The sequence below is a fragment of the Nannobrachium achirus genome (genome assembly GCF_963921795.1).
Source record: "Nannobrachium achirus genome assembly, chromosome: 6".
NCBI classification, from domain to species: domain Eukaryota; kingdom Metazoa; phylum Chordata; class Actinopteri; order Myctophiformes; family Myctophidae; genus Nannobrachium; species Nannobrachium achirus.
The window spans coordinates 35,354,257-35,379,797 of NC_137815.1; the positions used below are offsets into that span (position 1 = coordinate 35,354,257).

Below are 25,541 nucleotides of genomic sequence, written 5' to 3' on the forward strand. Positions count from 1 at the left end.
GAGAGAGACAGAGAGACAGAGAGAGACAGAGAGAGAGAGAGAGAGAGAGAGAGAGAGAGTGTGTGTGTGTGTGTGTGTGTGTGTGTGTGTGTGTGTGTGTGTGTGTGTGTGTGTGTGTGTGTGTGTGTGTGTGTGTGTGTGTGTGTGTGTGTGTTTTGGTTGGCAAGAGCAACAAAAGAGGGAGAAAATAGATAGTTGGCTTGCGGAGGGCTTGCCCCGTGAAAGTCAGTGGACGAAGTTCTTTATAGATTCTAGGCCACATCAGGGCCTTTGGCCAAAGGCTGTCGGCCGGGGGAACCGAAGCATTTGAAGATATTATGGACCCCCCCCCAAAAAAAGCACTGCTAAAATTCAGATGAACCCTCTGAGAGTGGAATGAACCCACTGAGGACTTTGTTCAGTGCAGTCCAGAGTAGTTTTCCTCTTCGTTAACTCTGTGGATTGGCTCACCCTTACTTGCACACGCCTGCCTCAGCGTTGCCTTGTAAATACCCCCCCTTCAAATAGCCATGTATCCAGGGAAGTGCAGAGAATGTTAGAGTGGCAGGGGCTGACATTTCTAAAAGGGCCTTTGGTGGAAATATCGAAAATAGAAGACCTCCACAGCGCGTCGCAGCGCGTTGTGAGCTTGGAGGTCGGCTATTTTCAGTGCGTGATACCACACTGAACTAAGCATAATCAACAGAGAGGACAATTCTTTCAACATGAGACACTGCATTCAAGTTCAGGAGAGTTTGGACAGGGCAATTTTCTTGAACGCTGCCTTTGGGTATGGCATGGAAAGAGGGCATTTGCATTTCTTTCACTATAGTAAAAAACTGCATTCATGGTCTGGAGAGGGCACTTTTTACAGACGGATAAAAGGTTTGATGTCTATGTGTGCACGTGCCTGCATGTATCTGATGTGTGTGCTTATTTCCTGTGGTATGGCGGGTACGTACGTACAGTACATGAGCAGCTTGTGCAGCCAGCCTAGCCCTGCTGGAGTCTAGCCCAGGGTGAACCGGAGCCACGGGATCCCCCGGTCTTCAAACACATGCTCTGTTCCCAATACCCAAGAATGTCTTCTCCACGCTGCAGCTGCATAAATAGTACTCTACAACCTAATGTACAGATTAAGAATGTGATCTATTGACACACACGTTCACACGGCGACCACAAGCGGCCATTTTGCTCTAACTTCAAACTTGTGTTGGTGGGAAACACCAAGCAAATCGTATGGGATTTGGGTTTCCCACTTCCTCGAGCATGTACCGGTAGTTAGACAGCAAAATGGCCGCCGCGGTCAGAAGAACCATGACTTTTTCTAAATTCTTTGGTCATTGAGGAAACTAGCAAGAGTTGTAATAAGTAATAACAGGGTGTAAGTGATAATTGTTTTGTTAAAATAAGCGTTAATATATCTCTATTCTGATGTGTGGTGTTTATTCAGTAGTATCCAGCTCTTTGGTAAGCGGAAAATACTTTTTTCACGAGGGGATACCAACCCAACTAATAAGAGAGAACTCATACAGGATAAACACGCTAAATTGGAGCGGACACATTTTGAACTGATAGCCTACAATTTAATCAGATAAATTATCTTTGTGGAGTTCTCATTGCTTATTGGATAACATTGGCATCCTGACCTGAACATTTATTTTCTGTTTATTAATTAGTGAGCTGGAGAGATGGGGAGACCTCTACACAGCAACGATTGCTATTGGAATATTGAGATTTAACTAAAAAAGCTGGGTTATAATATAACTTTCATTATTATTTGTTTATGAATATATATTTAACCCATTAATACCGGGAACGTAGCTACCGTATGAGCTTGTAGATCTGCTGTTTTTGAAAACACATGAAAATCTGTGCAAATCTTTGCATATGCATTCTTTTAAAGTGATCATTTTGATCTCAAATCTCAAGTATATTTTGAAATGGGGGTCCGCGGTCAAATACATACAGTATAGACCTAATTCTAGGAGTACTTGACATTAAAAACTTTGAGCACCACAGTTACTGTAAAGAAACATATGTTTTTCAGAAAACCATTAGGATTTAGACGACATTTTAAGGTATTTTTCAGGTCTTAATGGGTTGATAACTGCTGTGTTTGTTGTGTGTCTCCTCTGTAGGATCCTCCTGACAGTAGTGGCAGTGCTCTCTTCATACTCCATCCATTTGCTGCTCAAGTCATCTGGTATTGTAGGTATGTGTTCACTGTTCAGTCATCTGGTATTGTAGGTAAGTGTTCACTGTTCAGTCATCTGGTATTGTAGGTATGTGTTCACTGTTCAGTCATCTGGTATTGTAGGTATGTGTTCACTGTTCAGTCATCTGGTATTGTAGGTATGTGTTCACTGTTCAGTCATCTGGTATTGTAGGTATGTGTTCACTGTTCAGTCATCTGGTATTGTAGGTATATGTGTTCACTGTTCAGTCATCTGGTAATGTAGGTGTTCAGTCATCTGGTATTGTAGCTATGTTATCTGGTATTGTAGCTATGTGTTCAGTCATCTGGTAGTGTAGGCATGTGTTCAGTCATCTGGTAGTGTAGGCATGTGTTGTCATCTGGTAGTGTAGGTATGTGTTCAGTCATCTGGTATTGTAGCTATGTGTTCAGTCATCTGGTATTGTAGCTATGTGTTCAGTCATCTGGTATTGTAGCTATGTGTTCAGTCATCTGGTATTGTAGCTATGTGTTCAGTCATCTGGTAGTGTAGCTATGTGTTCAGTCATCTGGTAGTGTAGCTATGTGTTCAGTCATCTGGTATTGTAGATATGTGTTCAGTCATCTGGTAGTGTAGCTATGTGTTCAGTCATCTGGTAGTGTAGGTATGTGTTCAGTCATCTGGTATTGTAGCTATGTGTTCAGTCATCTGGTATTGTAGCTATGTGTTCAGTCATCTGGTAGTGTAGCTATGTGTTCAGTCATCTGGTATTGTAGCTATGTGTTCAGTCATCTGGTAGTGTAGCTATGTGTTCAGTCATCTGGTATTGTAGCTATGTTTTCAGTCATCTGGTATTGTAGCTATGTGTTCAGTCATCTGGTATTGTAGGCATGTGTTCAGTTGCATGCACTTTACACATGAATGTGACATGTGAATGTGTTCCTTTCATCGACTAAAACTATGACGAAAACCTTTCGTCGACTACCTTCCTTCACTGACCGAAAACAAAATAAAAACAAAATAAAGATATAAGCTATGATGACTAAAACGAAGACTAAATATATTGACAATTTCGTCAACAAATAAAAACTATACTACAGTAAAATGTTAGGGAGGGACTAGTGGAGAAGAGATCCAGTAGAAGGAAAAGACAAGTCATTTTATGTTTGGTTGTGGTCGGATTTTGCGCATACAGTCCACACTCATGTTCTCACCGGTAATGCCTTTGTTTTTAATTGTTCCATTATCCATCACTTGTCTATTTTTTATGCATGTTGGCATATGCTGTCTCCTACGCACACATACACTTTTAGACATAGTTTAGACATCAGAAAATCTCCATTGCAATATTTCACTTGTAATATATAGTATAATGTATGTTCTGAACTTCTGATGTGTTAATGTGTGGTAAAATGTATATTATGATACTTTAATGTATACTATGGTATAATTTAAGTTGCTTTATACATAGGTTTCATGAGAGGTAACTGCAACTGTACAGGCAGGACCGCACCAATGCACACGACTCCTTGCAACAAAACAGTTTTAAGGCCAGGCCACAACAATGCAACTCTTTGTAACTGCCATTGTGGATAGTGGTTGCAAGTAGTTGCAAGGAGTTGCCAGGATTGTAACCCTGGTCTCTCGTGTGAGCGTTTTGAATCATTTCACTATTTTAGGGGCAAGGCCACATTTTTTGAGGGGCACAAAGCCAAATTCCAGGGCAGGAAGGCCATCAAATGAAGCCCATGGCAATAATGAATTGAATGAAGATTTTATTTTAATATACCGTATACCTACTGTATACGAAATAATGAATGATTGAATGAGTCATTGAATTAATTAATCATTGAATTCATTAATTAGTTAATTAATTAATTAACAAAAAGAGAATCGAGAATCAAAATCTGAATCTCAACCAAAGAAAATGGCAGAAGAGAAAACAGTGAAATCAGAGGGGGTGGGTATAACTATAATGTACTGTATATGTGTACTGTGTTACGATGCTTGAATGTATGGTATCATATGGTACTGTATGTATGATTTGACGTGTTTAATGTAGAGCATGTTGTGATGTGTATATTTATGGTGTTGCGTTTCAGGAATCCGTGCGTACGAGCAGCTGGGCTACAGGGCATTTGGGACACCAGGGAAGATGGCTGCTGGAATTGCCATCACATTGCAGAACATTGGAGGTACGGTAGACACGCACGCACAAGCACACGCATGCATGCACGCACGCACGCGCACGCACGCACGCACGCACGCACGCACGCACGCACGCACGCACGCACACACACACAAATACACACACACACACACACACACACACACACGCGGTACTAGATTAGAACGACCATCTAAAAAATACATTGGTGTATCATCTCATCTCAGCAACCCAATTCGGAAATAAAACTTAAGTAGGGGTAGACATTGTGTGTGGCATATGTGTACAGTATCTGTATTAGCAGACCACATGTCTGTTATGGCTTTATACATGGCAACATCTGGTACTGTAGGTGCACATCTTTGTTGATCTCGGTGTGTGTGTGTGTGTGTGTGTGTGTGTGTGTGTGTGTGTGTGTGTGTGTGTGTGTGTGTGTGTGTGTGTGTGTGTGTGTGTGTGTGCTCGTGCGTGCGTGTGTGCGTGCATGAGAGAGCCCATTCACTTGACCTAGGCTTTAACTCAGGGGTCCAGTAGGCTATACAGTAGGCCCTATATACAGTAGGCTATGTGCAGCCTCCTGGCCCTTGACTATACTTGATTTGATAGGTAATCTGTCATAAGAACCTTGGACTGTATCAGATGTGTGAGAGGATGTGTGCATTACCTGTACATGCATTGCAGATGAGTCTGTTAACCTTGTCTATGCAGGAATATAATATGCTGATATGAGATTTGATATACGGCCAAGGGATGAAAACAACGTTAGCTGACTCATATTTATTTATTTATTTTGTATCACATCAGAAGTGGGCCAGTGAAGGCAATTTTGTCCCAGTCCAATCCTGGTGAAAGACACCTGCAATATGACAGGTTATATGGATAATCTGACAGATTATTAATTATAAGCAGACAACATAATTTATTGCAGGCTATACCTCAGGTTATACCTCATGTAATGCCAGCTAGCGTTAGCTCCATCGTCTCCTCATCTCTGCTCATTGTCATACCACTCAAAATTGACAGTTGGGAGGAGCCGCTTCCAACCACTGCTTTAGGTCATAGGTTGCTGTATGCCAGTTTCAATCATCCCGTCCACTGATCCAGCACAATGTTAGTCTTGTGTAGCCAGATGCATCGCTGCCTACCAATGCTAGTCTTCTGCTGATGTCAGAATTCAATTTATTGGCTAGAACAGTGGTGGGTGATGACAGTGAAGTGACAATTTAAGGACATTTTTAATACCTCAAAAAGAAAAAAAAGGGAAAATAGTAAGATCGTGCATCAAAATAATCAACTAAAAAAGAATTAGCCAAACTGACAATTAATATAAGAAAGAGGCAATTTAGGGGCATGGTGGTGCAGTGGTTAGCACTTCGCCTCACAGCTCGAAGGTCCTGGGTTCGATTCCCGCCGGGGGAAGCTGTGGGCGCTGGGGGCGTCATCAGCACCCACACCCTAGGTGGGGTTGACGATAGGGCCTTTCTGTGGTGAGTTTGCATGTTCTCCCCGTGTCTCCTTGGGCATAGGCCCTCACACAAAAACATGCGCAGTAGTCCTGGTTTCTATACTACCTATCCAGCCGGGTGCTCCCCAATGTCCCCTGGCGCGGCAGGGGGAGAGCGGAAACCAGGACTACAGGTTAGGTAGTCACTGGGTGAGAAAAATGGGTTGCAAAACTGTGGGATAAAAAACATTTAAAAAGAAAGAGGCAATTTCTTGAAAAAAGCCAATACCCCAGCTTAGAGGACTGAAACAAGTTGAAGACCCAGATTTTGCACAAACATCATCAAGAACAAATAGATCCTTATATATAAATAAGTAATATGTAAGAAAAAGAGATTAAACCTTTACTTGGATGTCCCTAACCAAATAAGACTACACACAGCTTAAGTAACACAATTATTAGGTTACTGGCTGAAATAGATCACACGCACGCACGCACGCACGCACGCACGCACGCACGCACACACACACACACACACACACACACACACACACACACACACACACACACACACACACACACACACACACACACACACACACGGAGACAGACACACATCATCCACGTACATGCACTCAAGACTGCAAGCAAGCACATGTACGCATGCACACACACTCACACAATGCACACTGTGCCTGCCATATCATATCGTACAGTATTTGTACACCCGGGTGTGATTAGATTTGAGTGATGATGATGAGAAGGCTATTAAAATGAATGGACAGGGATTTAACATTGTTTCTCCAGTTCATATACTGTTCAACTCACTGAAATTAAGAACTCAAAGGCACCGCTTATATACTTCACCCTCAGGGTGTGTTTATTTCCTGTGACATTCTTTCCAGGATAATACTGACAATCCTGTGAAAGAATTAAGGCCTGTGTGAGGATTATGTGGGTTGCATTTTGTGCTGTGTGTGCGTGTGTGCGTGTGTGTGTGTGTGTGTGTGTGTGTGTGTGTGTGTGTGTGTGTGTGTGTGTGTGTGTGTGTGTGTGTGTGCATTTTGTGCATGCCTAGTACTCTCTCACAGTATGTGGCCCTCAGTACTAGTCTAGCATAACCAACTATTCCACAATCTCCAAATGCTACGGTATATAGTCTGGAAATGCACCTCCTGAAATCCAAGTAACGGAAGCTAGCATTTCCGTTCAAAATATATTTGAATTTATCTTTACATTTTATTTTATTTTATTTCCATTTCTGCTAAGCAGCAAGCAACATATAATGCTCAGATGATTTTGATTTATTCTAGGATAAATTTGTGCAACTGTAAAGGCGAAACGGAAGTGGGGAAGAGGCTTCACATCCGCTTTATGTTTTACTCAGAGCTTCTGTTGCTCCAGACTGTATGACATTTGGAGGCAACAGTCTGGCCACGCGAGACTGCCTCAGTACTAATCCACAGCTTCCTCTCTCTCTCTCTGTCCACAGCCATGTCCAGTTATCTCTACATCGTCAAGTATGAGTTCCCTCTCGTCATCCAGGCCTTCCTGAGAGTGGACAAGCCTGCAGGGTGAGTGTCATACTCACAACGTTCAACACGTTGGCTTTTTTCAGATGGCTGAAATATATATAATACATTTCAGCCATTCTGAAAATAGCCAACGTGTATGGGCTGCACATGAATATTATGGGCTGAAGTGGGTTAAGTTATGTTTTGTAATAATAACTAGTAACTAAAGTTTTCAAATAATTGTAGTGGAGTAAAAAGTACAACATTTTCCTTTGAGATGTAGTGGATTAGAAGTAAAAGTATTGAAAAAATGAAATACTCCACTAATGTACATGTACTTAGTTACTTTCCACCACTGAGAACAGCTGTGGGGAGTGACCCTCGGGGGAGAGGGCAACGCAGCCAGAAAACTAAAACAAAAAATGTACAATAAACATGATACCAGATCAAATATTTCTCTACAAAAGTACATGCTTTAAAACAATATTGTATTCAAATGACAAAGTACATTTCTTTTTAATATCAATGAATTGCTGTATTGAAATTTATACATTTTGCAGGGGTCATTGCCATGCTGGCAAGCGGTGGACATTTTGTCCAAATATATATATTTTTTTGCCATGGACATACTGTACAAATGAGCAGAGAATAATCTGACCAGAAACACACAAAGAGCCAGCCCTAATGTATACTAGCGCAGCGGTTCTAAAATTGGGTCGAGAGGGACCTTTGGGGTTCCTTGAAGGTGGTCCAAATGGACCATCACAGGTGTGTTAACTCTGATAGTGTACAAGTGGAACCAAACTGACCCGTATGGGTCCATTTGGTTCCATTTGTACACTTTCTGAATTATTCCATTTGTACACTTTCTGCGTCCTTGAAAATAAATATTTTGAAAGTGTGGACTCTGTGTGTCATACTGTAGCAAATCAGTGTCATGGATATTCTGAAGAAAACCTGGAGACTGACATTCAGTAATTGGGTATTATGATCAAAATGAGAACACTCTAATTATAATGTTATGTAATAATAAAATCAGTAAGTCTCACCCCTATGCCTTATCTTCAACACTTTATATATATATATATATATATATATATATATATATATATATATATATATACACGTACATCCTCCTCTCCCAGTGTATTTCTGCTTGCAGCTGTATAGAGGCAGGCTCAAATGAGATGTCCTTTTCTGTTGTCAGTCAGTGCACCAGGGCTTGGCTCATCATACCATGGCCTGCAGTCAAAAATATTCATTCAAAACGACACAGTAACATCCCTGAGGCATCGCTCAGGCCTCTCAGTTTGCTATACGTGTGGTTGCAATGTGTACGTGTGTGTGCAAGCGTATGTGTTGTTTGTGCTTGTGAGTCATCCAGAACAAACTTGACAGGCCTATCAAACACTCACGGATCTTCCTGTGCATTTGTGAACAGTTTGCGTCAGAGAGAGAGAGCGTCATAGAGAGAGTTGCTAGTGTGTGAAGCGTGGATGGATCGTCTGCCATCACAGCTGGTTCTTTATTGGATTTTTTTTGGTTTGCTGCTTGCTAGGTTTTCTGCTCGTCCGATTGAATATTTGTGTAAATGTGTGTCCGCTTATGGATATCGTTGCTGTCGGATGGAAAGCTTGTATGTGCAAAACTGTTGTATCTGAGAAAATGTACGAAAAGTATTAGTTATGCAGAAAGCTTTTTAAATTATTGCGACCGTTAGGTCACAGTTACTATCAAAACCTCCACCGATTGTCAGTCAGTCTGTCAGTGACGTCATGTCACACTTTTCCCCTACTCATATCTCCGCCACCGTTGCCCCTATCCATGCCAAACTTTGCGCACACACACTCCTTGGCTGCCAAACCACAACCTCCACCCTCCACCTCCATCATTTCTCACAAGGCCCTCTTCTTGCAAAACACATTTTTGGACACTGCTCCAACAGATTTTGCCCTAAAATCATGCAAAGCGGTACACAGTACGTCTACAGTCATGTCATCAACATGGATCTGTTCCATTGACCTGACGGTTGCTTATCTCCCGATTAGGGAGTCTTACTGGTTAAACATTACAGTATAAGTCCCCCAGGGCTCTATATCTGACCCCCTTCTTTTTGGAGCTGTGTGCAGCTCCCTATACGTGACTGTGTGGGTCTGTGTGTCTGTGTGTGTGTGTGTGTGTGTGTGTATGTAGCCTGACTTCGGCGCGTAACTAGTGCCGCACCATTTACGCCACTCGCGCAATATATACATCAAAATGTGCGGCTCGGCCGGGAATGGTGTTCTATTACCTTTCGTTCCGATCCGCCTTACCATGCCGACGTAATCGGCAAAAAACGACGCTTAATTGTCCCCATTGACTTATAATGGGACAATGCAAGAAATCACTTTCAAGTATTTTTCTCTCGTAAACCATAGGAGCTACAGTTTCAAACCTCGGAGAGGAGATTCATAATGATTTTAAGAATGAATCGAAAAATAATTACATCACTCGGCCTCATGGTGGCGCTATAACGGCCCACTTTACGTTTTGCCCCGTAACTCTTGAACCGTAGATCGGAAAATTAAAATTCTTTTTTCCCTGGATTCCTTGGGTCAAGACGCATCTCCCCATATAGGCCACGCCCATTTGCACCAGGATAGATTTTCCGCCATCTTGAATTTTCTCCAAAACACACTTTTTGCTCCTTTTCCTACATATTTTCTTCAAATGTCACAAAAATCGGTACACATGATCTACACACACACACACACACACACACACACACACACACACACACACACACACACACACACACACACACACACACACACAGCTCCACTTCACACGGGTGTGATTTTTTCACTCTGCACCAAATCTCTTCATCGAAAATAGACAATCTATTCTAAAAACTCACAATGCGTGACGATGTGAAGCTACATTATAAAAACGAGCACATATAAACATTACTAAAAGGGTACAAACAAAAGAGAAGGAAAAAAAAACAACAGTAAAAAAGGCTTAAGATACAAGACAGTCAAGACAACTAGAAAACCCTACATTTTAGCCTATTTAAAAACGTTTGTCCATGATCCATTCTTTTAGTTGGACCTTCAAATATGTAAAGGATGGACACTCTCTCATGTCAGTGGACTGTTCCAAATGTTCGAATAAAATAGTAAAAACCTAAAAAGGTGAGATATACGTACGTACGGCGATATAAGGTTTCTGCCCGACAGCAACAGTGATATGCATCTGTCTGTGTTTTGACGGTGTGACTGGTGTGTCCCAGGGCCAGATGACTGAGGGCAGCTCTAGTGGGCAGGATGGCTGGATGGATGATGAGCCTCTACGCAGGGGCGTCATAAGGGGGGGGGGGGTGGGACTGAGTTACTAGGGCCCAAGGTGGAGGGGTCTTAATTATTTTATACTTTAGCTATTGAAAAATAGCAGATCTACAAGCTCACAGCGCGGCACCGAGTGCCGCGCTGCGAGCTTGTAGATCTGCTATTTTTGAAAATTAGTGAAAAAGGTGTGCAAATCTTTTTTTTAAGCGAACATTTGTAACTCAAATTTTGCTTCTGGGGTGTCCCTGGAACGAAATATTTTGAGATGGGGGTCCGTGGACAAATACAGTACACATCATTTTGGGGGTCCTTCACATGAAAAGGTTTGAACACCACTGACATGGAAACATAGGTTTTTAAAAAAAAACTTAGAAGGATTTGAAATATTCAAAGACATTTTCACATTTTTTCAAAAATAGCAGATCTTCAAGCTCGCAGCCGCGCTGTGAGCTTGTATATCTGCTATTTTTCAATAGTTAAAGCACAAAATGTGAGTGAATCCTTGTTGCCAGGGCCCAGAATTTGGTGCGACACCCCTGGCTGGATGGATGACGAGCCTCTACGCTTTAGAAAGGCTTGTGTTTTGTGTTGCATGCAGATGATCCCAATCTGCTGTTCTTGTCAACAACATGAAATGAATCACCTTAACCGTGGCAGTCAGTCCATCCAAAAACTGCTCAGAGAGCTCACAGAGGACATGTGTGTGCGTGGATGGATTGATTGATTGATCGTTTCAGTGCCAGTGGAGACTGTGGTGTGTCAAATGCTTTGCTAAGTGGTCAATACTGTATCAATACTGCAATGTAGAAATACTCTGTTAGGGCATGATCAGTCACGCCACACTTTTATTCTGCCTATGAAGGCGGATTCTGTCAATGCATTTCAATGGGAATGGGGCTATTTGTTTTTCTCCAGAAACCCACAAATGGCAGCAAACCGCTCCATTACCATTGAAATGCATTGGCAGAATCCTCATACAGTAGGTAGAATAAAAGTGAGGTGTGACCGTGCCCTTACATGTGAAAGTACAGAATTCTAAATTTAAAAAGAAAGTAAAAGTACAAAAGATTTGGTGGAAAAGAACTCATTGCAGAATGTCCCGTTTATGTCAAGTTTTCAAATGTATTCAAATGTTTGGAAAATAGCAGATCTACAAGCTTACAATGCGTCGCCTTCCCCACAATGACAGAAAACAGAAAAGACACTAGGATTGAGCCCTCAAGCATATCGTCGTTGTCGAATGTCCAAAACCGTTTTTCATTTAAAAAAATGATTTAAACTAGTGAAAACAGCCGATCTACAAGAACACAATGCCTCGCACCGCGAGGCGTTGTGTGCTTTGACTGTAGATCTGCTGTTTTCACTACCTTTGTGCGACGGCCTTGTATGATGAAGCAGGGCTTTACTTTCCGAAAAAACGTACAAATTTGAAACTTGGGAGATACAAGGTTTCTGCCCGACAGTGACGATATACAGTAGAGTTTAAGAACTTTCTGCTCTATTCAAACGTTTTCAAACAGACACATCGGCACATGCCTAACTGCCGTCAATTAATGGCTGATACATCAGTGGGGCTCTAAACTTGATGGTCACGCCGACAAACAAAAGTCCAGGGTCTGAACCTTGGACTTTAGTCCTCCTAGCTCTCTTCATTTGGTCAGTGGATGCCAGAGGAATGCATGTGTCCAGTGGCCCACTTGGCCGGGCTGAGGAGAGAGCTGGCCAGGTCAGCAACACAATCAAGTCTGTCTGTCATGGCCTGATGATTGAGTGAGTGAGTGAGTGTATACGATCGCAGAGCATGCAGAGACTACAGAGCATGCAGAGACGGCAGAGTACTAGTTTTATTTTTTTGCTTTTTGTCCTGTTTCATTCTTAATGACGAGCAAAGCAATTAACCTAAATAGAAATCAAGGTTTTCACAAACGGGAGTTTGATTTGCATGTGGTTTGTGTAAAATATATATATTGATATTGTATAATCTTGATTTTATGATCTGTGTAAAAATGTCGTAAGGGTCAGTATTTTGTGTTTTTAAGGTAAAAATTAACCGCAAGGATACATTATTTAAACTCTCTACTAATATGAAAAAGTCAATTTGGCCCAAAAAGCTGAAACATCTATCAAATAAATCACTGCATATGGAATTTGAGTGTGTAACCTTTTTCCTCCTTTTTTAACGAGTTTTCCCGAAGGCCCCTGGTGTCGCACCTGAATTATCTCCCACATTCTATTGATTCTATTGTTTGGTCTTCATCCTCTTTAATCAGGACTTGACAAGCTGTTCATGCAGGAACCCACTTCATGCTGATCAGAGAGAGTGTTGATGTCCATTATCTTTAAATCAGTACAATGGATTTTCTTCTTGTTTTCCTTCCTCCTTCTCCCCAGTGAATGGTACCTGAACGGCAACTACCTCGTGATCGGTGTGTCTATTGCCGTAATTCTGCCGCTGGCGCTGATGAAACAGCTAGGTGAGAGTCCAGTCTGTCTGTCTGTCTGTCTGTCTGTCTGTCTGTCTGGGCTCTTCCCTTGTCATAAATCATTGGTTCGCTAACTTTTACATTTCAAGGGCCACCATAACTCTTGACTCAATCGAGTCTCCTCAATTGAGTCTCCTACCGGAAACTCTGCTGTTGATCAAATTATTGGCTCAGGAACAGGCACGTGCCCTTTTATCTGTCTGTAAAAGGTGCCCTCTCCAGACCATGAAAGCATGTTGTTGTACTATGGTGAAAGAAATGCAAATTCCCTCTTTCCATGCCATACCTGAAGGCAGCATTCAAGAGAATTGCCTTGTCCAAACTCTCCTGAACTTGAATGCAGTATCTTGTGTTGAAAGAATTGTACTTTCTGTTGATTGCGACCGTCAGGTCGCAGTTACTACCAAAACCTCCACCGGCTGTCTGTCAGTCAGTCTGTCAGTCTGTCCGTCATGTCACACTTTTCCCCAACTCATGTCTTGTTGCCGTTGCCCCAATCCATGCCAAACTTTGCACACACACTCCTTGCCTGCCAATCCACAACCTCCACCCCACCAGGGACCCCTGGAGCTCCAGGGACCCCCAGCCGCCAAAAAGTGCAAAAATGACCACCCAAACGGGGCTGTTCACAGGGAATGCCCGGGGTCCACCAACTCCTGGTGCTCCAGAATGGATGCCCCTATAGTGGAGGACCCCCGCCACTGCAGCGCACATAAAATGCCGTAACTCGGGCTAGGAGCGACCGGGAGAGCCGGGGCCGGTACCCACGCGTCCGCCTCGGCGGCGCCAAGAGAGCCGTCAACATGAATTTCTCCCATATAGCGCCACCATCAGGCCCATTTTTTCAAACACATTTTTGGACACTGCTCCTACAGATTTTGCCCTAAAATCACACAAATCGGTACACAGTATGTCTACACTCATGTCATCAACATGGATCTGTCCCATATAGCGCCACCATCAGGCCGATTTTTTCAAAAACATTTTTGGACACTGCTCCTACAGATTTTGCCCTAAAATCACGCAAATTGGTACACAGTATGTCTACACTCATGTCATCAACATGGATCTGTCCCATATAGCGCCACCATCTGGCAGATTTTTGGACACTGCTCCTACACATTTTGCCTTAAAATCACGCTACGGTCGCTTATCTCCCGATTAGGGAGTCTTACTGGTTATGCTTAGTTCAGTGTGGTATCACAAACCCAAAATAGGGTCGCAGCACCAAAAGGCCCTTTTAGAAATGTCAGCCCCTGCCTCTCTAACATTCTCTGCACGTCCCTGCTCAGGAATGCGACAAAAACCAAGAAATCTCCATGAATTCAAGGCTACTCCTTTAAATACAGCTCAGTGCCTTCGGAAGTACGCTGCTACACAGTTCGATGAGCATATTGAGTGAAAGAGAGACAGATTAAAGGGAGAATACCGATCTCACTTATACAAGGGCTCTGTTTCCTGAAGACAACAAGGAGAGCAGAACCAATCAGTGCATCCAGAACCCCCATAATGAGCTCTAGCCCCCTAACATCATTACATCAGTCCAGTAAACCGCATCCCTTAACTGGAAAACCCTGCTTTACATGTTCTACAGCGACCTCCGCTCCACTATCAGCCCACTTGTGGTGCCGTTATACGGTAGCAATGCAATGCAATGCAATGCAAAAAAAAAAGGCATATCGTCACTGTCGGGCAGAAACCTTGTATTTCCAAGTTTCAAATGTGCACGTTTTTTTTTTTGTAAAGTAAAGCCCTGCTTCATCATACAAGACTGTTGCACAAACCTAGAGAAAACAGCTGATCTACAAGCACACAACGCTGCTTGTAGATCAGCTATTCTCACTATTTTAAATCATTCTTAAATGATAAATACAAAACGAGCGGTTTTCAAGGTTTCCACAAGGGGGGGGTGAAGTCTTTTAATTCCTTTTTAATACCTCAAAAATATCGAAAAAAGAGCATTACGTAATCAACAAACGATACAATAAACATTGGCCAAATTGTCAAATAAAAACAAGAAAGAGGCATTGTGAGGCGTTTTGAGCTTGTAGATCTGCTATTTTCACAATATGTATCTGTGAACCAAGTCAAACAACTTTGCATGCCTCAACTCCTACAATTCCAGTTCCCAGATCAAATATGATTATTTTGGGGGGTTGTGGCCTGAAAATGTTGAGAACCATCGGTCTAGCTTGTAGATCTGCTATTTCCACGATATCTATCAGTGGAACCAAGTCAAACAACATTGAATGCCTCAACTCAACGGCCTGAAAAGGTTGAGAACCACTGAGCTGGTCTAGAGCTAGAGGTAGCCAATGCTTGTGTTGATTTCACCGGACACAATTTTCAGGCCCAAAACCCAGATTTTCTCAGGCCCAGTTGCCATCATTAGGCACATTCTGTACCTGCCCCTGGCATGGCATAATAACTCACTGTTGACAATGGCTCTCCATTAATGAGCACCCGTCAGGATGATGAGGGACTGTGTGGTACCAAGTGGACATGATGCTACAGTATAATGAGGCCTGTTTGTGTGTGTGTGTGTGTGTGTGTGTGTGTGTGTGTGTGTGTGTGTGTGCGTGTGCGTGTGCGTGTGTGTGCGTGCGTGCGTGCGTGCGTGCGTGCGTGCGTGCGTGCGTGCGTGCGTGCGTGCATGCGTGCGTGCGTGTGTCTGTGTGTCTTTCAGGGTACCTGGGATACACCAGCGGATTCTCCCTCAGCTGTATGGTCTTCTTCCTCATCGCCGTGAGTCTCTTGACACATTAGTCTCGCATGGCCAGAGTGTTGCCTCCCACACTTTTCAAATCCTTCCTGTCATACAGTCTGGAGCAACAGAAGCCCTGATCATGAGCAAGCAATAAAGCGGATGTGAAGCCTCCTCCTCACTTACGTTTCATCTTTGCAGTCACGTGACGCAAACTTATATCTTAATATAAATACTAGTAAAATTGGCCATCTGGCCAGTGATGTATATCGGACCAGTTACCCATATATAGAGACCCCTTGTATCCATATATGGAGATCCATGTACTGTAAGGAGATATGCTATGAGAGCCCAAACATGCTTCCTATGGTGTCTTTGACATCTGACATCATACCCTTTTATGCCCATACGGTACATGTGGAGATCCCTGTCTGTAGAACCAGCCACACAGATATGGGCTGTCTTGGCCATATATGGATTCTAGTGAGGTATGTGGCCGATGTGGCCTCCATACTGTATATAGGCATTCCCATATGTCAGGGGTGGGCAACTTTTATGATTGCGAGGGCCACTATATTTCCATCTTCACTCCAGAGGGCCACATTGCATATTGCTACGTCCTACTTTGTCATTCTAGTATCTCATACAAAAGAAGCAAAAATAGCAGATCTACAAGCTCAAAACGCATCGCGCTGCGATGCGTTTTGAGCTTGTAGATCGGCTATTTGTGCTTCTTTTGAATTGGAATCTTGATATATATATATTTTTTAATTGGAGTCCTGAAATGTAACATTTTGATTTCATTTCAAATGCATTTCGTGATATAATACAAATGCATTGGACATAAAAAACTACTACTATACTAGTCATTAAGCTACTAATATAGTCTGACGGAATTAAAGCAGGTCATGTTAGCAATTGTAACAGCTGAATTCAATAATATATCAGTATTCCGGTATTAACCTGCGGGCCGCATTAAGCGAAGGAGGGGGCCGCATGGGGCCCCCGGGCCGCCAGTTGCCCATGTATGCCATATGTAGTCCTGTTAGATATGGGATTAATATTGATGACATCAGGGAACTCCATATTATGTGCATAAAAGTGATTCTGTTAGTGTGACATCACAGTGAAGCCAGAGCGTGATGTCAGAGCGGCAAACCCATTCAGTTAAGAGTGGTTCCCCTGACATCACAGTGATGTCAGAAAATGATGTCAGAGTGACAAGCCCATAGAACCACAGTGTCAGGCGTGACAGAGATACATACATACGGACAAGCTGTGACCGTTGGCGTTTACATTAATCTGCAATTTACGGTCTCAATAAATCAGCTAAGGATACTGTATATAGCTTGCTGCATAGCAGAAATGGAAATTAAACCCTGTATATATATCTATACAATAATATATAATATTAGGATATAAGTAATATTTGCCAGACCCATGAAATGGGTAGGCCTACATAAGCAAATGTCGGTCTGTCCGGGTTTTCTATATAAAGGGTATATATGATGATGACATGATGATGACATGCCTACAAAAGGCATGATGTCATAAATGATGATGACAGACAGGGGGTCTGGCACAACCAGGTTGACCTGGTCTAGTTGCCAGACCCATGAAATGGGTAGGCCTACATAAGCAAATGTCGGTCTGTCCCTTTTCTATATAAAGGGTATATATGATGATGACATGATGATGACATGCCTACAAAAGGCATGATGTCATAAATGATGATGACAGACAGGGGGTCTGGCACAACCAGGTTGACCTGGTCTAGTTTTTAATACATGTTGTACATTTTATATATACTTTTACCTTTGGTGCTTTAACTATTATTTTAATGCCAATGCCTTTTGTACATTAATACAATTTTACCTGTAACAGAGTGTTTCTACATTGCAGTATTGATACTTTTACCTTAATTTAGTCAGGAACACTCACGTCCAAGTAGATTTAACCATTTATTGCAACAAATGGAATACAGTTAGACTTGGCGTTAAAGGGCTCCGCGTTCAGAGATGTTCCCTGAACTTTGTACACGCATGCTTGCTAAGAACGAGAACGAGAGCTCTGATTGAATTAGACAGCAGAGTCATGTAATGATTAGCAGATCTGTGAATGAGGAATAGGAAAGGATCTGACTGACAGCTGATTACAGCTGAGGTGGGCGAGACACACGTGTCCTGCATAAAATAACGCTGTGCTTCATCATGTACAGGATTTGAGTACTGTTTTCCACCACTGTTGTTTTCCTATCATGATCATGACCTCTTTAGTATTCCACTCCCCTTCCTCCCATTTCCATGGGCTATTTTTTTTTCTTTCTTCCTAGCCTGCCCGGCAGCTCCCGACTGCCATGGTTCTGTGTGTTTTCTCTGACCTAGTTTTGATTGTGGCGAGAGCTGTAATCCATGCACACTGTTCTCTCCCCCTCTGTGTCTGTGTGTGTGTGTGTGTGTGTGTGTGTGTGTGTGTGTGCGTGCGTGCGTGCGTGCGTGCTTGTGTGCGTGCGTGCGTGCGTGCGTGCGTGCGTGCGTGTGTGTCTCTCTCTCTCTGCCGGTTGCCGTATGCGTCTTGTCATGTTTATTTCCCCTCTGCCTGGACGCTAACTTGTATTGAAATTTTTCATTTGTTAGGAATAACCCCTTGAGATGCGGCATCTCGTATTCAAGGGTGTTCCAAAGACAGCAGTACAATATACTGTAAATATACAATAACAAAACAATTAGCAAAAAAACAACAACAGAAAAACCAAATATCAACCAGACCACAACACAACACAACACATACAGTAAGACGACACAAAATCAGGGTATGATACCCTAGCCTAAGCAAGCACAACAAGATTGTTCAGAGTCAGATTACAGAATTGCCATTTTCAATGTCAACCTTAGCATACAGTTGATTTAAAGGAATGTTTAGTTAGTTATTATGATGAGATATGTTATTATTAATTATGAATTTGTTCATTGTTTATAAACGTGTATATAAAAGTGTAATATTGTAACGGTCATGGACAAGAAACTGTATTATAAGAAGACAGTGCACTTTTGAACATATCGAAAGATGATATTGTTGGATATACTGTTGGGCAGAAACCTTGTATCTCCAAGTTTCAAATTTGTACGTTTTTTTCGTAAAGTAAAGCCCTGCTTCATCATACAAGACTGTCGAACAAAACTGGTGAAAATCAATGTTGTGTGCTTGTAGATCGTCTATTTTCAATAGTTTAAATCATTTTTAAAAAGATAAATACGAGGTGTTCACCCGACAACAACGATATGGTTTGAATATTTGCCTGTACATTTCTAACTGAAGTTCTTTTCTAAGTGTGACTCTTTCTCCTGTGCGCTCCTCCTCCTCACCCAGGTCATCTATAAGAAGTTCAACACTCCCTGTCCCTTCTCAAACTTCTCATCCAACTCCACTCTCCTCAGCAGCACCAGCGGCCTGAGCAACGCCACAGATCCCGGCGGGGACGTCATCGACCCCGCCTGTATTCCCAAAATGGTCAACATGAATTCCCAGGTACGTCTGTGTAAGTCAACTCTATAATAATATTGTCCTTCACGTTCTCCTGCACCTTTATGACATCCACAACAACCACCGCCAATTCACTGGCATTCATAGAGTAGCCATGTCCAATTCTGGGCCCTGGGTACAAAGATTCACTGCGGGCCCCCCCCCCATGAATGTTCTTCTTAGGGGGAGGGGGTTTAACCCATTTAGACTGGGAAAGCATTATTACGCATTATTTTGTGCTGTAACTATTGAAAAATAGCAGATATACAAGCTCACAGCACGACACCGAGTGCCGCGCTGCGAGCTTGTAGATCTGCTATTTTTGAAAAATCGTGAAAACGTGTGCAAGTCTTTGAATAATTCAAATCCTTCAAAGGTTTTTTTTTTTGAAAAACCTATGTTTCAGTGGTGCTCAAACCTCTTCATGTCAAGGACCCCCAAAATTATGTATTTGGCCACGGACCCCCATCTCAAAATATTTAGTTCCAGGGACCCCTCAGAAGCAAAATTTGAGTTATATTCAAAGATTTGCTAACATTTTCACAACTTTTCAAAAATAGCAGATCTACAAGCTCGCAGTGCGGCAATCGGTGCCACGCTGTGAGCTTGTATATCTGCTATTTTTCAATAGTTAAAGTATAAAATAATTAAGGCCCCTCCAGTGCCTTGGGCCCTAGTAACTCAGTCCCAACCCCCCCGCCCCCCCTTGTGACGCCCCTGCATGTCCGGCATGTTGTTGTTGCTGTTGACAACAACACGAATCTCACGCCTCACAGCACGTGAATCACAATTCAAAAAAACCTTCATCATCAGACTTCACTGCGCTGCAGAAAAGGAGGTGATGGCTTATTATGTTATTTTGTTTTAGGTTTATTCTGTTATTTTGTTTTGTACACATTAGTAGAGGTGCTGAGGGACAGATTGTATTTTGGCATTTTGGTCACTTTTTCTATGAAAAAGGTTGGGAAATTACTGTGACTGTGATGGTTACTGTACTCTTCTAAAGAGCCTCACATTGTACCGTGCCCACACGCAGGGCTGGGAAGGTTACGTTTAAGTTGTTGGCAACAGAATCAGTAACCTTAGTAACCTAATAATGATTACAGTGAAGTGATAATTTAGTTTATTTTAATACCTTTTTAATACCTAAAATACCTTTTATTACTGCATCAAAACTAATCAACAAACTATACTATAAATGCTGGTCAACCATTGGCCAAATAATTGTCAAATAATACAAGAAAGATGCACAAATCGTGAAAATAGCCAGTCTACAAGCACACAACACTCTCGTGCTGCGAGGCGTTGTATGCTTGTAGTTTGTAGATCTGCTATTTTCACAATATCTGTGGAACCGAGTCAAAACATGTGGGGGGAGGGGTCGCAGCCTGAAATGGTTGAGAACCACTGATTTAGGTAACCTAATAAAAAGTATTGTAATGTGATTATTTTGGTACTGTGGATTACTCTTAAAAAATCAATACAATACACTGTTAAACAGATCACATTACTTATAGGTTACTGGTTTACAACTGTCTGCGGTTAATTCGTCATCTGTAACTGACTACGTTTTGGATGTAATCTTCCCAGCCCTGCGTACAGGAGAGGACTAGCTGCTGAAAGCCCTTTAATATTAGGAGCTCCTCGCTGAAGCCGATTTGATTATAACCATTACTGATGTCATAGCGTTTTACCAGCAGGCATTCACTGTAGTGTAGACTGCATCAGCAGTAGAATATTAACCAGTCATCCTCATGGAGAACTTGAATTCATGGATAGTTTTGAGTTTTTGTCGCATTCCTTAGCCATTTGATGACCAGCAGTGGTTCCCTATGGAGACACAAAGAGTGCAGAGGAGGCAGAGGCACAGTTTTCTGAAAGATGTATGATGCTATAATCAGTTGTGCTCAGAACCTTTTCATATCAAGGACCCCCAAAAATGATTACTATTTTGCCCCTCTAAACATTTCTTGGTCCAGGGACACCCAGAAGCAAATTTAAGACTTGAGAAAGATTTTATATATATATGTATATATATATATATATATATATATATATATATATATATCAGGGCTCATTGCTCATTGCACGGCACAAAGTATCTGCTATTTGAATAGCCAAAGTAATGGTTAAAGTGGGTAAAATCTAAATACTTACTTTCCCTGTTTCCCATTTTTAACCCATTCTTAATGGGTTAAAAATGTGTGAGTTATTTTTTCCCAACCCCGGGTAGTAAGTCCAATCTCTGCTGCTTAGCAGCTTAACGAGAAAAGCATTCTCAAATAGGACCCAAAAGCTGGTGAGTCGCCAGGACCAAGTTAATCACAGGGAAACAATTAGCTCTCTGTGATGTGTGTGAGGGAATAATGGGCCAGTAACACGGCGAGGTTGGTGGTAAAGACGCCTGGGCCGGCGCCGCTGTATCTATGGTGACTTGTTGGGCTTCATTTTACAGACGGCCTACACGATCCCCATCCTGGCGTTTGCGTTTGTGTGCCACCCCGAGGTCCTGCCCATCTACACAGAGCTGCGCAAGTATGTTCATCGCCCCCCCTCTTTCCCAAGATGCCGACAACACTCCTTCTTATAAGCCCGGTTTATATAGCACAAGGGTCTTCAATGTTTTCAGGCCAAGGACCCCTTAGTTGAAAGAGAGATCAAGCTCACAAGCTCACAATGCCTCGCAGCTTGTAGATCTGCTATTTTTGGCTAAAGTTATCAGAATATGGACGCTAGGGTTCAAGTGGTTAATATAAAAAAGAGGAGTTTCTATCACACAAAGATTTGGAGTAACTCTGGGGACCCCCGGTTGAAGACCACTGATATAGCAGATCTGCAGGCTCACAACGCGGTACGCGCTATATCGCGCTCGTGTTTTGAGCTTGTAGATGTTGCTATATTCGGCGCGGCGCGCGACACGGCCGGCGTGCAATCCAAGTAGAAATCGTGTGGCGCAGTGGTTAAGTCCCTGCCCACCACCACACCACGTTGGTTGTGGGTTCGAATCCACCGTGGTGCATCCGGCTCTGTCGGGCGTTTATGTGAACGCAATTGGCCTGTGTTCGGGGAGAGGGTGATATTGGGCATTGCGCGTTATCCTACGAGCTGGCGTCTTTCAGCAGGGAGTGTTGTTGGGCGGGAGGAGTAGGACGAAGGCTCCACGGGCTCCTCACTCTGGTAGACACGTGTGTGGGGAGGAATCAATTGGCATAATGACTAAATTGGGGAGAAAAAGGGGTAAAAATGTACTCTACCACTCAAAATGTAATGAAAAAGATTATACTGCAAAGAAAGCTGTTATGTTTGCTTTGTGCTTGGCTGATCACAACCCCTATCACATGCACTGCTTTTGACTTTATTTTGGTATATGTATTGAATACACCTTATGCACTGCTTGTTATAGCATGTTAAGTTTGATCATCACTGCAGAAAAATAGTTTTTTGAGCGGTGGTAGACCGCTCCATAGCATGGCCGTGTGTGTATCCGTGTATCCGTGTATCCGTGTATGTATGTGTGTATGTAGCCTGAACTACCACTCAGTGACCAGAGAGGGTGCTGTTGAGTCTAGTCTGAGCATCAACTGCAATACTCCCTCTCTCTCTCACACACGCACGCGCGTGTGCACACACACACACACACACACACACACACACACACACACACACACACACACACACACACACACACACACACACACACACACACACACACACAGGGGGAGGGGAGGGGGCGGTCACACACAGGCTGTGTTTTCTTCACACACACAAGTGCACACACACGCACGCACACGCACACACACACACACACACACACACACACACACACACACACACACACACACACACACACACACACACACACACACACACACACACACCACGACCACCGCTCAGTTCACTCGGGTGTGATTTTCCCCCCCCGTTGGATCTAGTGTATTCTACTTTGTGGTCAGGTGGTTTGTCAGCAGGGTTGTCGATGCTATGCAGGTTGGTGCATGTTATGTTTGTGTGTGACAACGACACGTGGTCGATATCTTCTGATTTTCAGCCCTACCAAGAAAAAGATGCAGCAGGTGTCCAACATCTCCATCGCAGTCATGTACACCATGTACTTCCTGGCTGCTCTTTTTGGATACCTGACATTCTATGGTGAGGCCTGGCTTCCTCCCATGGGAGTATAATTATCTCATTATCATGCTCTGTCTCTCTGTGTGTGTGTGTGTCTCTCTCTCTCTCTCTCTCTCTACATCAGGGGTCTTCAACGTTTTCAGGCCAGGGACCCTTTAGCTGAGAGAGAGATAAAGCAGGGACCCCACTACACATTGTATAAAATTGTGTTGCAGAAGATTTTCATAGATTTCTTAGACAGCTTAGACTTGTTTAACAGCACTGTCATGTTGGAGTAAAGTGTATTTTCAGACATTTAACCACTTGAACCATCAAATACTTGAGTCTGCTCTTCTTTGACAAAAATAGCAGATCTACAAGCTTACAACGTCTCGCATTGCGAGGCGTTGTAAGCTTGTAGATCTACTATTTTTGGGTAATGTTCCACTCAGAATAGGGATGCTAGAGTTCAAGTGGTTAATGTAAAAAAAAACATGATCCTATTACACAAAGATTTGGCGGCCCCCCTGTAGTATCTCTGAGGACCCCCTAGGGGTCCCGGACCCCCTGTTGAAGACCCCTGCTCTACACACAAACAAACAAACAGCAGAGCCAAGTCATTATTTTGAGTTGAGGTTTTGCGTTTGTTCATTTTATGTTTGAACTCTTCCACCCACCGTCCGTCGTGTTCCCAGGGCTATGGGACCACAACCGCAACTACAGTTCCAATAGCCAGCTGGGGGGAACCATAGAGTATATATAAAATAGAGAGCGGACGAGCCCCGCCCCCACTATCATTTCAATGCAAGTGCTCAGTGGCGTTTTGAAGCAACGGCTACGTGCTAGCATGTAGCTAATCCAGGTGCATTCTGGGGGAAATTGGAACCAGCTCTGGTTCCAAAATGACGTCACGCTGCTCTCCGCTCAGAGGAAGGATTGTCTGGAGTGGAGGGGGCGGGGCCAAAATGCGCGTTTAGGCTGCAGTTCCAACTTTGGCCACCATCGGGGTTGCTTCAAATCTAGCCCTGGGTTCTGGGGGCTTGGGGGGAACACAACCGCGACTAAAGATCCCATAGCCTGTGACGAAAACGCAAATAAATGCTTCCTCACTCCCTGCATACATTATGCCAATGGTCAATGCCCAGGTACACTTTCAGCTCAATTGGTCAACCCACACTGAGGAGGAACATGTACAGTTTAGTTAATTTAAAGCACAACTTTGTTTCTTTTACAACTAGGGTATATATTTTAGATTGTAATTAGAGAAAAGAAAAGATGGGTATTAAAATGTTTTCATTTACTACTTTCTATTGTTTTAGCGATTTTAATGATTTGGATTTCAGTGGGTGGGGGCATGCGTACAAGTGGCTAAATAATATGTATTTTTGGAGCCCATTTCCAAGATGCCCCGCAATCTTTCATGGGCAAATGTGACTTATAGGGGCTAGTAGTGTTACTGTAAATAGTAATAAAAATACATATTTACTAGCACTTGTACGCACTTGTGACATCAAAATCGCTAAAATGGCTAAAGCGATAGAAAGCAGTAAATGAATACATTCATCTTTTCTTTTCTCTAATTACATCTATAAAATGAACCCTTGTTGTAGTATAATGTAGTAATCGGAACACTAAAGTACTAGATATGATATACAAACATACTTCTCTTGATTTGATTGCATTTTGACTGTCCAGCCTTCTTCAACATCAGAGAAGATCATGTTTTCTGAGAACCTCACTGATATACTTTGTTTTTCATTGGGAAGAAGATCAGTGACACATCTATACTATAATCTATACTATAATTTTGCGAATGTCTGAGTGAGTGAGTGAGTGTCTGTCTGTCTGTCTGTCTGTCTGTCTGTCTGTCTGTCTGTCTGAGTGAGTGAGTGAGTGTCTGTCTGTCTGTCTGTCTGTCTGTCTGAAACAGCGTTTCTCCTCAGTGGCTGGAGCAATTGATCTGAAATCGCATCACCATTAGCATATGAACACACCTGACATAACTGTGAAGCACGTTTGTCACTTTCACAAATCATATGCTGTATTTTCGCATTTTTATGGTGTATCTATATCTATTTAGCCTACAGTACCTTTTGTGACCACACATGTTAAGGGAGG

The 25,541-nt window shown here is 42.7% G+C and overlaps 1 protein-coding gene across 1 annotated transcript in view; it reads left to right on the plus strand.

The window, feature by feature from the left end:
* LOC308287421 (sodium-coupled neutral amino acid transporter 3-like) overlaps positions 1-25,541 on the plus strand; it is a 62,010-nt gene that overhangs the window by 31,008 nt on the left and 5,461 nt on the right. The window contains exons 5-12 of the mRNA XM_080728590.1: positions 2,121-2,194; positions 4,259-4,351; positions 7,260-7,341; positions 12,999-13,081; positions 15,777-15,835; positions 19,164-19,322; positions 21,772-21,851; positions 23,365-23,465. Of these exons, the coding sequence (XP_080584716.1) occupies positions 2,121-2,194; positions 4,259-4,351; positions 7,260-7,341; positions 12,999-13,081; positions 15,777-15,835; positions 19,164-19,322; positions 21,772-21,851; positions 23,365-23,465 (731 nt within the window). The remainder of the gene's footprint in view (positions 1-2,120; positions 2,195-4,258; positions 4,352-7,259; positions 7,342-12,998; positions 13,082-15,776; positions 15,836-19,163; positions 19,323-21,771; positions 21,852-23,364; positions 23,466-25,541) is intronic.